This window comes from Lonchura striata, chromosome 12 (genome assembly GCF_050655825.1).
Source record: "Lonchura striata isolate lonStrDom1 chromosome 12, ASM5065582v1, whole genome shotgun sequence".
Classification (NCBI taxonomy): Eukaryota; Metazoa; Chordata; class Aves; order Passeriformes; family Estrildidae; genus Lonchura; species Lonchura striata.
Window position 1 is genome coordinate 16,054,935 of NC_140714.1, and position 13,420 is coordinate 16,068,354.

The 13,420-nt window shown below is 62.6% G+C and overlaps 3 protein-coding genes across 6 annotated transcripts; all 3 read right to left on the bottom strand.

The window, feature by feature from the left end:
* Window positions 1–2,620, bottom strand: HYAL1 (hyaluronidase 1). 2 transcript variants are annotated; one of them, XM_021529219.3, is made up of 4 exons: window positions 2,500–2,620; window positions 740–1,674; window positions 528–617; window positions 1–438 (listed from the first exon to the last, which is right to left on the bottom strand). In XM_021529219.3, the coding sequence occupies exons 2-4, from the start codon at window positions 1,637–1,639 to the stop codon at window positions 121–123; spliced, it is 1,308 nt and encodes a 435-aa protein (XP_021384894.2). In that variant the 5' UTR covers window positions 1,640–1,674; window positions 2,500–2,620; the 3' UTR covers window positions 1–120. The 2 variants fall into 2 exon arrangements, with proteins under 2 accessions (XP_021384894.2, XP_085446796.1); XM_085590670.1 differs by lacking the exon at window positions 2,500–2,620 and having other exon boundaries at window positions 740–1,837.
* A 252-nt stretch (window positions 2,621–2,872) lies between these two features.
* Window positions 2,873–6,017, bottom strand: HYAL2 (hyaluronidase 2). 3 transcript variants are annotated; one of them, XM_085590671.1, is made up of 4 exons: window positions 5,920–6,017; window positions 4,464–5,405; window positions 3,744–3,833; window positions 2,873–3,609 (listed from the first exon to the last, which is right to left on the bottom strand). In XM_085590671.1, exons 2-4 carry the CDS (start codon window positions 5,388–5,390, stop codon window positions 3,196–3,198), a joined length of 1,431 nt encoding a protein of 476 aa, XP_085446797.1. In that variant the 5' UTR covers window positions 5,391–5,405; window positions 5,920–6,017; the 3' UTR covers window positions 2,873–3,195. The 3 variants fall into 3 exon arrangements, with proteins under 3 accessions (XP_085446797.1, XP_021384896.1, XP_021384897.1); XM_021529221.3 differs by lacking the exon at window positions 5,920–6,017 and adding an exon at window positions 5,716–5,756; XM_021529222.4 differs by lacking the exon at window positions 5,920–6,017 and having other exon boundaries at window positions 4,464–5,656.
* A 2,643-nt stretch (window positions 6,018–8,660) lies between these two features.
* On the bottom strand, window positions 8,661–13,394 carry TUSC2 (tumor suppressor 2, mitochondrial calcium regulator). The gene is made up of 3 exons (XM_021529136.3): window positions 13,222–13,394; window positions 12,893–13,013; window positions 8,661–11,326 (listed from the first exon to the last, which is right to left on the bottom strand). Exons 1-3 carry the CDS (start codon window positions 13,371–13,373, stop codon window positions 11,261–11,263), a joined length of 339 nt encoding a protein of 112 aa, XP_021384811.1. The 5' UTR covers window positions 13,374–13,394; the 3' UTR covers window positions 8,661–11,260.
* Between the last annotated feature and the right edge of the window lie 26 nt (window positions 13,395–13,420).

The window sequence follows — 13,420 nt, forward strand, 5'->3', positions numbered from 1 at the left end:
TGGTGCTTTCTGGTTTTATTAAGAGTCCCACATTAAGGTTCTCAACCCTATGGCAAGGGTGCTGAGGTAGTGTCACCCTGTCTGCCCCAGGGTCCTCAGTGGGGGAGGATTGTGCGGGGGTCACTTGGCAAAGCCCTGGGTGTCACAGCGGGGTCCCTGCCACTTGTCATAGCACTGGCAGCTGAACTCCTTGGCCAGTTTGGAGATGTCCTCCCCAGGCTCCAGGCTCTGAGCCACCAGCCAGGGCTTGCCAGCACGCAGGTCGATGGTGAAGCGGGAGGGGTCCAGGTGGAGGTAGCCCTGCTGCTTGTCCTGGCGCACGCAGCGGCCCCGGCCAGAGCACAGGGTCTGGCTGCACAGGTCAGCGCCGGCCGTCACATTGACGATGTAGTGGCCCAGGGGCCCCTCCACGTAGTCCTTCAGCCTCAGGCACATCTCCTGCAATGGCATTCGGTGTCACAGCCCTGCACAGCTGAGGAACTGGGGGTCCCTGCTGACAGGGACCTGATGCCACCATCTGCACTCACCTTGGAGGTGCTGTAGTTCAGGCTGCCCCAGAGGATGATGCCAGCAGCACCCTGAGCTGCGCTCTCCCCGATGGTGTTCATCAGGTCCTCCTGCACCCATGGGGAGAGAAGAAGTCAGCACAGAGCCCCCACATAGCCCCAGCAGAGATAAAGACTCCCTGGTGCCAGCCCATCGGCCCAAGAGGTGCCCACTATCCCCACATCTCCATCACCTGGGAAAGGAAGTCCAGAGTGCGCTCGAAGGCGATCTGGGAGTAAGGCAGGACGGGGATGCCGCTGTCAAGGATTCCCTGCTGGACAGCAAGAGCCTCGGCCACGCGGTGCCGGACGTAGGCAAGAACCTTGTTGGTGCCATTGAGGCGGAGGGGCAGGTAGATGCTGGGGTAGAGTGCCTGGCTGCCCTTCCAGAGCCAGGAGAGATTCTGGTTCCTCTGCTGCTCCACATCTGGGCACGTCCCGTTGTAGGGCAGGCTATCAAAGTCATTGTTGTAGCAGTCGGGGAAACCATAGAAGCCCCAGTAGGCACTGGGACGGAGGCTCTTGCCCAGCCACAGGGTCTCGTTCATGAAATCGCAGGCGCTCTTCTCAAACTGCTGCTTGGCCATCTCCTCCACCTCCTTGGGAGGCCACTGCGGGTGCTGCTGCTGCACCAGCTCCTCCGACTTCTGCTGGTAGATCTCCATGGAGTCCCAGTTGCGGATCCACAGTGGGCGCCACTTCTCCCAGTCGATGACAGCCAGCCCACTGTAGTCAGGGCTGGGCAGGGTCACCTTGATGTCCTGGGTGGCCTGGTGGATGTGAGCCTCCAGGCTGGCATTTTGGGGGAGCCCCCCATTCACTGGCACCCCCTCAGGTGTGTAGTAGGGGAAGAGACCTATCTTGTCGCTGTAGAAGAGGGTGATGTCCTGCCCAGTGAAGGACTGCTGGTCATTGGCCAACACATCAAAGACCTCCAGGCTGAGGGAGACATTGTACTTCTCGGCGCAGCGCTCAGTGGGGATGTTCCAGATGGTGACAAAGGGGCGGTTGACGAGGACAGGACCAGGCCCTCCAGCGTGGGTCAGGGCAGGCAGGAGCAGCAGGAGGACCCAGCAGGACCACGCTGATGCCATGATGCCGGTGTGCTCAGGGTGAGTTCTGGAGCTGCCTGGGTAGAACCGAGACCTTGAAGCTTTTATCCCCAAGTCAGGACCGGCATTAATCCACACCTCCGTTCCTAAGCGGTGCCGGTCAGCCAGCGTCACCTCCTCCACCTCCTCAAAGTCCCCGAATTTATCAGCAGCTGGAGCCCAGCAGAGCAGCCCCGGAGTGGGACAGCAGCGTCAGCCGCGCCTTATGAGCGGCGGCGGCGGGCTGGGCTGGAAGGAATGTGCCGAGTCAACATCCTATGACTGGCCGGCGATGGAAAGACAAAACAGACACGGACGGGGCGGGGGACGAAGGTCACGGTGATAGACGGGGCTGCGCCGGGCGGGCGCCGCTCGCCAAGTGGAGAGGACGGCCGTTCCCTGGCGGGAGGGGGGCACTGCCGGGGGAGCCCACGGCACCGGGCAGGACCCGGCGCGACACGGCCCGCGGTGGCAGGGGACACTCCCGCGTGGGCACCGCAGCCGCAGGAGGGCACGGCCCGGGGCCACTCACGTGTGGGGCCAGGAGGCACAGAAAGGCACGGCCTGGGGACACCCCCAGCACAGGACAGCGGCCACAGAGAGCACGGCACGGGGGCTCTCACTGCAGCCAAGGCGGTGGGCGGGGAGGTGGCTGTGCCACGCGAGGCCGCTCCACGCCCACGGGCGCGCTTCAGGACAGGGCAGTGGCCGGAGAGGCTGCACGGGCAGAGGCGGGGCGGGGCAGTGTCGGGAACAGGGAGCCACGCCAGGGCACCGCTGGGGGACACTCGTGGCACGGGACAGCGCAGCTCAGGGGCGGGCGCGGCCCAGGGCCGTCCCCGGCCCCGCGGGGCTGAACCTACCCTCGGCCGTGGCGCACAGCACGGTGTCCCCACGCGATCCCGGTGCTGGGAGCTCCGGCCCCGCATCCCGGACACTGCCCGGGGCCGGGGGCCGGGCCACGCGGGGAATCCCGCTGGAGGCGGGGCCGGGGCGGGGCCGCACGCCGCCTCCACGTGGGTGGCCCGGCCGTGGCTGCCCACGCGGCTCCGGCCCCACGGGCCCCTCCAGCCCCTTCCCCGAGCGGCTGCGGCGCCGCGGGGCAGCTCCCAGCACAGCAGGGCTTTCCCCGAGCTGCATGCCACCACACACCGCTCCCGGCCGCCCCGACCCGGCGGCTGTGTCCGCGAGTTGAGTGACCCGTGTGCCCGCCTTGCCCAAATCAGCCCAAACCTCTCGGTTTGACTCAGCTTTATTCGAGGTAAAGCACTTCAGTGTGGGGCAGCACACGGGGGATCAGCACCACGCAGCACCCGCTCCCCGCCCCCGTGTCCCTCTTGCCCCCATCCCTCTCCTTACAACAGGAGAGGGGTTCCCCTCCTACCCCATCCCCATGAAGGGCACCTGCACTGCAGCAGGCTGAGTAGAATTGGGGCAACCACAGAGCTCTTCCCCCACACCACCACAGTGAGGGACAGCCCTCCATAATTAGCTGCCTCCCAGGCAGGGTAGGAATATCTTAAATAGGCTCCTCCTACACCACCAGAGAAAGGGACAGCTCAGTCCAGGGGCGGGTAGCACCAGCTTGCAAGCAGCAACAGCACCCCAAGTCCCAGCGGTGCCAAAGGGCCAGGGGCATCGCTGCGGGGGCCAGCGCGTGTCTGGCAGCCACTGCCCTGCCAGCCCTGGTAGCAGTGGCAGTGAAAGTGGGTCCGTAGGAAGAGTACGTCAGCAGAGGAGAGCTGGCCCTCGGCCCAGAAGAGGGGGCGCTCGGGGTGGTCAGCATCCCGGCGCCGCAGCTGGAAGCTGGTAGAGTTGAGGTGGAGGAAGACATCGGCGTGGCTGTCCTGGCGCAGGCAGCGACCCCGGCCCTGGCACAGCGTCGTGCTGCAGAGCTCTGCTGCTGTCGTGACATTCACAACATAGCGTCCCAGGTCCCCCTCCAGGTAGTTTTTCATGAACTGGCACAACTCCTAGGGAAAGGGAAGCACCAAGGTGTGACCCAGGGAGAAGTAACTTGGATGGAGAGGACAGCTCAGCCACTGGTCCGCCCCTGGGGCAGGTGATCCCTCCACCCATCTACCTCCCACACTGACCCCAAACTTACCCGGTTTCTGGTGTCAACTGCATCACCCCACAAAATGGCCCCAGCTGCACCCAGTGCTGCACTCTCTCCGATGGTGGAGATCAGGTCCGCCTGTGGGAACACGGTCCGCTTAGCACCCACAGAGCCCATGCAGCACCCACAGCCCCAGCACAGTGTGCTCCAAAGTGTCTACTGCAGGACCAGGGACCCAATCCCCGCTCCAGGGAAAAGGGACTGTCCCAACAACTGGGGGACAAGGCTTCCCAATACTGCCCTCCTCCTCAGGGGCTAAGCCAGCACAGCACAGAGCTGTGGGCTCACACACCCCAGGGCTCCAGCTGCCAGGACCTGAGTCCTTCAGTACACCCCAGGCACTTCCCTGGAGATAATCACCATTGGTGCCAGTCCTGCTGCCAGACATCCATCCATAAGGGAAACAATTTATGGCAACCCATCATCCGGCCCAGACAGGGGCTGAGCTGTAGGTCCTAGGAAAGGAAGCACCCCTCCTGCTCCCTGGGGTCAGCTGCCAGCCCCGTGCCAAATGTGCTGCTTCCCATCACATGGAAACAGTCAAACCATGGGGTGCCAGTAACACCATGAGTGCCAACACCAGCCTCCAGAGCCACCCTACTCCATGGGAGCAAGGTGCGATGCACAGACAGAGGAACCACCTCAGCTGACCCCAAAGCCCAGATGCCCGGGGTTTGGAGTGAGGACGTCCCAGTGGTACAGCCCTACCTGGCTGAGCACATTCAGCTTGCGGATGTAGGTGGGCCGGGTGTAGACAAAGACAGGTAGGGAGTAGTCATCGTGGTGCTTCTGCGAGATGCGCATGGCCTCCATCACCCGCGCCCGCACAAACTTGCGGCTGTTCGGAGTGGAGTCCAGGAGCGGGTCGAGGTAGATGGAGGGGTAGAGCGCCATGCTCTCCTTCCACAGCCACTTCAGCTGGTCATTGCGAGATTTCTCCACATCTGGGCACTGCCCGGTGTAGCTCTCCTTGTTCTTGCTGTAGTCGTGGTTGTAGCAGTCAGGGAAGAGGTAGAACCCCCAGAGCTGTTTGGGTCGGAAGCTCTTGGCCTTGCGTAGGGTTCTCACCATGAACTCCTGGGCAGCCGACTCAAACTCAAACGCTGCCTGCTTGTTCACCTTCTCAGGGGGCCAGGTGGGCTGACGCTGTAACACCAGTTCCTGGGACGCCTCCCGGTAGATATCCTTGGGCTTCCAGTTGCGAGCCCAGACGGGACGCCACTCCTCCCAGTCGATGATGGCCAGCCCTTCCTTGGTGGATGAGCGGATGTACTTATTGATGCCCTCCTGGAGGCGGGCGAGGTGCTCGGACAGGCTGCTGTTCTGGGGGACACCACCATTGACGGCCACACCTTGGCGGGTGTAGTAGGGGTAGAGTCCCAGGCGTTCCTTGTAGAAAATGGTGAGGTTCTGCCCCACGAAGCCCTCGTTGGGGGAGGCGTACAGGTCGAAGATGCTGAAGTCGAACGACACCTGGAAGCGGGGTTTGCAGTCCTGGGTGGGCACATTCCAAGCCACCAGGAAGGGCCGGCGGGTGAGATGGGGGGCGGCCGACGGCTTCTCGGGGGGCTGCCGGGCCAAGGCCAGCAGAGCCAGCCAGGGAACAGCCACCGCCGCCGCGCAGCCCCCGCGCATCCTGCCCGACAGGACCTGGAGGCGGCGGGAGAACAGAGTCAGAAAGGGGGGCCGGCAGGAGGGGGTGCAGGCAGCGGCCGATCTGCCCGCACCCCCCACGGCAGACCTGATCCAAGTCTCCTCCCGGGGCAGAGAGCTCCGAGGTGTGCGGGCAGAGCCCCGTTTGAGGGCTGCTTCTCGGGAATCCCGGTCCCGAGCGGCTTCGCCCGCCCGTGCTCCCCCGGGTGCCGGCGCGGCGCTGCCTTTGTTCGAGCCGGGCAGACAAAGCGCCGGGGCGCGGCCCCCGGCGGCCCCGCTCCGCTCCCGCTCCCCGCGCGGCTCTCACCGCGCCTCAGGCCATCCCCCGCCGCGGGCTCCTCCGGCACCGCCGCCGCCCCCCCGCCGCCGCTTTTAAACCTTCCGGCACGCACCACCCGCGGGGGCGCCGGCCCCGCCCCCGCGCCCCGCCCGCGCCGCGCCGGGCCGGCGGCACCGACTATCGCGGGCCCCGGGCTCCCGACGGCGGCGGAGCCCCGCTGCACACACACACCTCCGTGGGACGCGGTACCGGGCACCGGGCGCCGGGGACTCATGCCCTGTCCCGCCGCGATTGGTACGGCCCGGGAGGACCCGCCCCCCCCACGCGGCGGAAGGGGGCGGGGCGGGGCCGCGGTGGGCGCCGGCAGGGGGCGCCACGGCCGGCGGGGGAGCGGGGCTGAGGCGGCCGAGGCGCCCCGGCCGCGGTGGCCGCGGGACGGGACCGTCCCCAGCGGGCTGCTGCGGCTGGCGCCGGGGCTGGCGCTGCCCTGGGGAGCGGTCACTCCAAAACCAGAGCGACCCCCGCGCGGTGCTGTCCCCAGGATCATCATCACTCCCAAGTGGGGACTCTGGAATGGTGGTGACCCCAGGGTGGTGTGTGAGGATCATGTTGTCCCTAAAAAGCTGGTGATCCTACAGTGGTGGTGACTCCAGAGTGCTGGCAAGCCAGAATGCTGGTGTCAAGGTGGTGGTGACAGCAGAAGAGCAGTGTCCCTGCAGCAGCAGAGTCCCCAGGCCGGTGCTGACCCCAGGGCGGTGCTGTGCCGGACAGGACATCCTGTGCAGGGCTAGGGCAATCGGTGCTGCTGACTCAGCCATGGCCCCGTGGGTTTCCTGCCTGGAGAGGACAAGGGGGGCCATGGGTGGAACAGGGCTGGGGCGCCTTCCTTCCCAGAGCACTGCTGAGGCTCCAGCTGGTCCCCTCAGGACAGGCAGGGCTCGGGGACCAGCCGTGTGGCATGTGGCAGTCCTCATGTGCTGCCTGTCCCTCACCGGCTCTGGCCAGGGCTGGCCCCATTGGGCTGAGGGCCACGGGGGTGCCCCGCGCAGGAAGCGCCAGACTGCGAGGGTGTGCCGGGGCTGACAGGGGAAGGAAGAGGGATTGAATCTACGGAAGTGCTCCCCAGCCACCCGCCAGCTCCCTAAGGATCAGGCGGGAGCACCAAGCCCAGCATTGTTCGGTGTCAGCTCCTGGTGCCTCACCAAGCCCTGGCCGCAGGCACCCGCAGCTGGCTCCAGTTAGTGGCACCACTTAGGTGTCAGCTTTTGTGGTGAAGCTTCCATGGAGAGGGGACAGCCCTGCTAGGGATGGGCAGTGCATCCAGGCCGGCCACTCCAAATCCGTGCTGCACCCCACAGCTCAGCCTGACCTGTGGGCAATGCCAGGCACTGGCTGGGAGAGGGGCTGGGAAGGTCAGCCGCTGGCCGGGCGTTGGCTGCCAAAACCCTTGGGAGAGATTGCAGGGAGCCAAGAAGTCCCAGTGCTGCAGGCGCTGCCCTTCCCCTCTGGGCAGTAAACAGGCTCCCTTCGCCAACAGCTAAAATTTTCCATCCTCCTCATGCAAAGTTATCCAGCCCCACCGGCAGTGGGGTGGCTGGAGGGGTCACAGATTTCCACTGCTGGGAGGGCTGGAAGTCCTCAGTGTGACGCAAATTCTCACTGCTGTCCCCTCAGTGGGAGCATCACCTTTCCCTCCTTCCTTCCCACAGGTAAGACTTGCTTTTGGGAAGGGGCAGCTGGGCAGGTCCAGCCTCCCCTTGCCCTACCAAGCAAGAGATCATTCCAAGTCATTTCCAGAGTGTAAAGGGGTGTGGGATGGCAGCAGCAGACAGCAACCAGGGCGAGCTGAGCAGGCAAGCTGCTCCAGGCAGGCAGCAGGAGGATGGGAATCCCTCACGGATGGTAGATAAAGATAACGGGACATGAGTCACAGCCACTCGTGCCAGTCAGGTCTGGGCTAGGTGTGAGAGGAGGTCAGCTTGGGAATGGAGCAGACATGAAGCCAGAAGGGGACGTCAGCACCTGCCTTTGCCCTGGGTTGGGGGCTCTGGGCATGGCCCTGCCCCACTGGCAGCAGGAGGGGACGGTGGTGGCCCTGGCAGACACAGAGACGGCCACGGAACCACAGAGCCACAGCCACCGCCTTGCGTAATCTTGCCGACTGTACCACCCTGCGCAGCCACCCGGTCCCTTTCTAAGCCACCAGGATCCCTCCATCCCTCCTGGGGCTCGGTCCCTGCGCATGAACGGGCCACAGCCTCACCCCGCCGAGGCTGGAGGGCTGGCACCACACACTGCACCTCTCACTCTCATGACAGCTCTCATCAGCGGCTCATTTCCGAGCCGGCCTGCGAGGAGGAAATGATGAGAAGTGACGGTGGCTGCAGGAAAACACTTGCAGGGCTGTTGGGGATAGGACGTGGGGAACAAAGTGAGATCACACTTGCCCCACGGACAGCCGGCAATGCTCGGGGGACATCCCGGCAGAGTCACGCCGGCTCCAGAACGTCAGGCCCCCGTGATGAATGAGGCACTGATTTGGCAGGCGAGGAAGGAGCGGACAGGCGGATCCTCCCCCCCGCGGGGCTCGGGCGGAGCCATGGAAGAGTCAGCTTCAAGCTAGGCTGCTGCGAACCCTGGGTCCTCACACCTCCGTCCCCACAAGGGAGGAGAGGCCTCAGCTCCAGCCCTCGGGAATGAACAAGGAAATTACATATACTTCACATTAGTTACACATTTAAAAGCTGTTACGGCAGCTACAAGTAGAGAGTCACAGCCTGGCACAGCCACCAACTCCTGCCAGTCCCATGTGCCAACTGGAGAACCTGGAAATTGCTGTGACTCGGGGGTCCTTCACCATCAGCTCGGCCACACATGCACAAACACACCCTTCCCGAAAAAACGGGGGGCTCAAAGTCCACCCTCCCTCAGGTACATCTTCCTTCCCCAGTAAGACAGCTCTGGGACCTGTGGGCTCTACAAATAATTTTATTGAAATTTAACAAAAGTGGACAGATGCACTGGGAGGAAGGACCAGAAGTAGTGTACATTTCCCAAACCCATGGGTCCTACCCACACACTAGAGGAGCAAGGAGCTTAGTGTCGGTGAGTACGATTCGGCTACACATCCACACAGGAAAGCACAATGTTGCACAGAAATTGTACAAAAAAAAAATAGAATTAAAAGGAAAACTTTTGTGGTTTTCTTTTTTTTTTTTTTTTTTGCTTGCTCCAACACCACAGTGGACACAGATACTATTTACAGTGACCTTCACATTTTTAAGATCCCTCCAGGTGCTCCCAAGGCCCTGCTGCTGCAGGAATGCTGGGGTCCTGGGGGCTGGCTGCTGTGGGGACCAGCCTGGGAAGAAGCGGGGAAGGATGCAACTTGTTGGCAACCTGCAGAGGTTCGCTGCCACTCTGAGGGGGTAGAAGAGTGGGAGAAGGCATGGGTTTTGGAGACGCATGTTTAATATGCTGGGGGAAGGATGGGCAGCCTGTCAGAAAGGATAAAAGCATCCTTGCTAAGCTGGTCACAGTCTCTGCCCCCTCCCCTGGGTTTGGGCCATGCCTTGCCAGCAGATTTTTGGCTGGTAGCCAGGTGAGGGGCTCCCCACTGGGGCAGGCAAACAGCGCCAACCCTCTCCCCATTCCTCCTCCTCCTCCTTCCCCCATGCCCAAGGCAGGGTCGGTGCAGCTTCCCGTGCCCTCAAACAGCAATGGGGCAAGGCAGCACAGACAGCGTGGCCATGGTTTTCTCTCCTCTTCCTGGGGACAGCAGCTCCTGCTCTCCTGTGGAGCCCAAGGGATGTCCTTCCCAGGGAGCTCCAGCCAGGGAGAAACTCAAGAGCAGGTGGTGCAAATAAGAAACACTTCAGTGAGGGATTGTTTTAAGACAAGACTCTTTCAAGCAAGCAGAACAAAAGATGTCGAAAGAAGCGCCCAGCATCACAGTGTAGATGGGCCCTGCCCTTCCACCTTCCTGCCTGGTGGCAGCCAGCACATTTATTTCACCCTGTGTGCTTGCTCCTGTCGATGGGAACCGCGGGTGGAGGGACGTGAAGGGAAGAGGTGGTGACAGGAAGACAGCAACAGCCACGTCGCTGTTATCTCCCCGAAGCTGGGAATGTGGCCCCGCGCCCGGGCGGGGATGGATACATCCAACGTAGACACCGACAGGGCTGGCAGCCAAGTGCCAGCAGCTTAAATTAAAAATCGAGGTAGCAAACATCTGAAGTGCTTAGAAAGTAAATAAGTTCTGGAACGAAAGAGGAGGAAAGCCGAGCTAGCTGCTGTGGGGAGTAGGCTCTGACCCACTTTAAAGCTGTGCCTGCTGCCGGTCCTCCTCTGCCTGCCCGGTCCGGGCACAGCTGAGCAGGGAGGCAGGGGCTCCTCGTGCTGCCAAGGGGCATTTGGGCTCAGGCCTTTCCCCCAGCAGCTGGACACACACAGGGCTGAGAGGTTCTTCGGTGCTGCCAAGACCTCAACCTTCTTAGGTGGGAAGAAAGAGGAGAAAAGAGCAGGACCTTCCAAGGAGGGGCAGAAAGCCTTCCTTTAAAGTGCATTGCATTTCTCCTCCTGCCACCAGCTGGGATGCGGGAGAAACCACAGTTCACATCGCCAGGGAGATTTCCAAGCTGTGGCAGGTACACCAATTGATTGTTTCGGGGGCACAGGGAAGGAAGACAGGATTCCTTTCCTGCTTGGCTCAGTCGAGGCCCAGCCTACAGGGAGGTATGTTCAAACAGCAGCAGGGCTGAGGAAGCTGCCCGGCAGCCCAGCCCCACAGCAGGTGAGGGACGGCGCTCAGCAGGAGCCAGTGTGACAATGGGGGAGGCAAGTCCACTGCAGAGCTGGGACCTTGCTGCCACCAGCAGGGGCCAGGGACTGCAGAGATCTCCAGCAGGCAGCAGTAAAGCCAACCTCCCCAGCACTGGCCTAAGTGGGGAAACACAGTGGGGGAAGAGACCGAGGTCTAAGAGAGTGGCATCTGATCTCCATCCCCTTCCCAAGAGGAGAGCAGCAGCCAGCCCAATGTGCTTTGAGACCCCTCAGTCTGCTCTGCTTATCCTCCATCAACAAACCCACATGGGGGAGTGTCACATCACACTGGTGTCAAAGGGAGGTGCTGCAGCATTGGCCACCTAACCTGCGGGCCCCAGGGACCTCGGGGTGCAGGGCAGGGTGTTACCGTGCCCTGGCTCTCCCTGGGCCGCATACCTGAGAAGCAGGGGATTCTCTCTGATGAGAAGTGCAGGCTTGCTCTCCCTTTCACAGCTCAATCACAGCAGCTTGTTTGCAGTTCCAGTTACCCATCAAACGTCGGCTAGAGGCTACAAAAGGTATTTTAGTCTTCTGACTCAAGCGAGGATGTTTTTAAGCAGTCGCTGCACAGTCACGCATCTCCTGCGAAGGCCTGCTCCGTCCTGCCTCACCTCCAGGCGAGGGGAGATCCACCATCCTGCCACACGGCTGGAGTCCTCCTCAGTGGGAACACGATGCAGCCTGGCCCAGTGAGGCTGGAGTGGTGGGGCAGGGCCTCCCACCCACGGGCAGCAGCGATGTCTGGGACTCACACCTCGCAGATAATCACTGGGAAATCCACGTGAATGCGAGGATGCTCTAGTTTCACTATGCCCTGAAAGAAGAGTCAGAGTGGTGAGGAGAAGGGACAGCCAATCAACATCCTTGAGCCCTGCCAGTCACCCAGTGTCAGAGAACACTGTGCCCTGGAGGAGCTGGAGGGACCAGGCTCCATAAATCGCCCAGGTACGCCTGAGCAGCAGCACACAAAGCACCAGCTCTTTGCCCTTCGCACTCGTCCCTGGAGAGCTGAGGGCGGCACGGCTGGCTGCCACACATGGCAGGGCGAGAAAGGAGGGAGCTGCTCTGCCAGGCACTGCCCGTGCAGCAGCTGGTGCGTGACTGGCAGATATTGGCTGCCTGGGCTTTTCATGCGGCACCTTTCATTCATGGGATTTAGAGGAATGAAAAGAGCTCTCTGAGAGCACGCAGCCGGGGCAGCTGGCGCACAGAAAAGCGGCTTTCTGTGCAGGGGGAAGGCTGCTGAATGCCGCTCCCTCCACACCAGCCACGGGAACCGTTCCCATGGCCCATCCCAGCCTTCTCCTGTGACAGCACCAGGTTGGGGGGGCTGGGGAAGAGGAGGAGTGGGGGTTCAGGGCTGGGCCCGCACCCGCAGAACCAGAGTAAAGCCTGTGCTGGCAAAGGACTGTTCAGTGCTGGTACCTGCCCGCTCCAGCTCAGCTGAGCTTTCCAACTGCGTGAGTTTCAACACACATGAACGAGGACTCAGTTCCATATGCCAAGCCTGCTTCTGCTAGAATGCCAGCCCAGGAAGCAGTACCAAATCCTTCCATCCACAACTGCTTGCTCAGCACTCAGAGGAGTTCCATCCAGCTGAGAGGCTGCCCACTCCTCAGAGTACACTGACAGCTCACCCCAGCTGCTCATTACAGCCATGCCTTTCTGCTCAATTCGGGAAGACTTCTATAGAGGCTCTTTCCAGCCCTATTTTGATCTGCTCTTTCCATTTATGCCCCCAAAGGATTCCTACATGCAGGCTCTCCTGCCCCTGCACCATGATCCTCACTCGACATCCTAACCCCAGCTTCACACCACTTGCTTATTTAAAGAGGAGACTTTTCTGCTGAAGGGCAAAGCACAGAGCTGTCAACACTGCTGAGCAGCTGGAGGGGACATGCAAGCTCATGTCAGCAGCTGATGGGCTCTGGCTGCTGCTCGCTAACACAGAGCCTGGCCTTCCACAGTGACATGACATTGGCTGAGGCAGCACAACATCCTACACCTCGTGGAAGGTGCTTGTTAGGGGACTCCATGGCCATGCAGGGCTGCCTGGCACTCTGTGCCCCACAACATACACCCAGCTGAGCTATCTTCCCCTGCCTGGCAGTTCTGACAGGCTCAGGCACTGCTTCTCTTCGAAAAAGGCAGCTGGAGGGTGGCCCCAGCTCTCCCTTTCCTGTCACAGCCTCAGGTGACACGGGTGTGAGCAAGGACACACAGGAATCGTGGCTCTGAGGCAGATACTGGGGAGGAGGAGAGAGCCTCCACCTTCCCAGGAAAAACATGCCCCGAGGGAGATGGTTCCTGTAAAGGCCGGACTTCAAGTGTCACCGTGGCGCTTGGCACTCACTTTCCCCCATCCTTCCCCGTACACTACCTGAGGTATCAGGTTCTTGTGGATCCTCTTCAGCTTGGCGCGCTTCCTCCCGTTCTTGGTGACGATTGTCTCCTCGTAGAACTCGTGAGCAAGGTCCCCGTCCTCATCGTAATACATGGAGCTGCCGAGAGGAGAGGGGAGGCGCTGGATGAGAGCCTGCCGGGCGGGCCGGGGGCCGGGGCCGGGGCCGGTCCCGCTCCCCGGGGAGCTGCAGCCATCACCCGCTGCCGGCGGCTCCTCCCGCCCCCGTGCCGTGCCTGGCTGGGGCCGGCCGGCAGCAGAGCCCCCCGCCCGTGGCCGCCGAGCCGCCCCCCGCGCCCGCGCCTCACCCGCGCCGAGTGAACACGAAGGGGGTGGCGGCGCGCGCGGCCCGCGCCCGGGCCAGGGCCTGCTGCCCGCCGGGGCCCTCGGGGCCGCCGCCGCCCGCCGCCGGCGTGGCGAAGGGCCACAGCCCCCGCGACTTGGAGCCGCTGGCGCCCATGGCGGGGGCGGCGGCGGCAGGAGCGGGGCCGGGGGGGAAGGGACGGG

Excerpts from the sequence above, each read along its gene's own strand:
- HYAL1 (XM_021529219.3), bottom strand. The coding sequence starts at position 1,639 with ATGGCATCAGCGTGGTCCTGCTGGGTCCTCCTGCTGCTCCTGCCTGCC. Across the intron at positions 618-739 it reads CTCTGGACTTCCTTTCCCAG|GAGGACCTGATGAACACCAT; the intron begins GTGATGGAGATG and ends CCATGGGTGCAG. Across the intron at positions 439-527 it reads TGAACTACAGCACCTCCAAG|GAGATGTGCCTGAGGCTGAA; the intron begins GTGAGTGCAGAT and ends ATGCCATTGCAG.
- HYAL2 (XM_085590671.1), bottom strand. The coding sequence starts at position 5,390 with ATGCGCGGGGGCTGCGCGGCGGCGGTGGCTGTTCCCTGGCTGGCTCTG. Across the intron at positions 3,834-4,463 it reads AGCTGAATGTGCTCAGCCAG|GCGGACCTGATCTCCACCAT; the intron begins GTAGGGCTGTAC and ends GTGTTCCCACAG. Across the intron at positions 3,610-3,743 it reads CAGTTGACACCAGAAACCGG|GAGTTGTGCCAGTTCATGAA; the intron begins GTAAGTTTGGGG and ends CCCTTTCCCTAG.
- TUSC2 (XM_021529136.3), bottom strand. The coding sequence starts at position 13,373 with ATGGGCGCCAGCGGCTCCAAGTCGCGGGGGCTGTGGCCCTTCGCCACG. Across the intron at positions 13,014-13,221 it reads TTCGTGTTCACTCGGCGCGG|CTCCATGTATTACGATGAGG; the intron begins GTGAGGCGCGGG and ends TCCTCTCGGCAG. Across the intron at positions 11,327-12,892 it reads ACAAGAACCTGATACCTCAG|GGCATAGTGAAACTAGAGCA; the intron begins GTAGTGTACGGG and ends CTCTTCTTTCAG.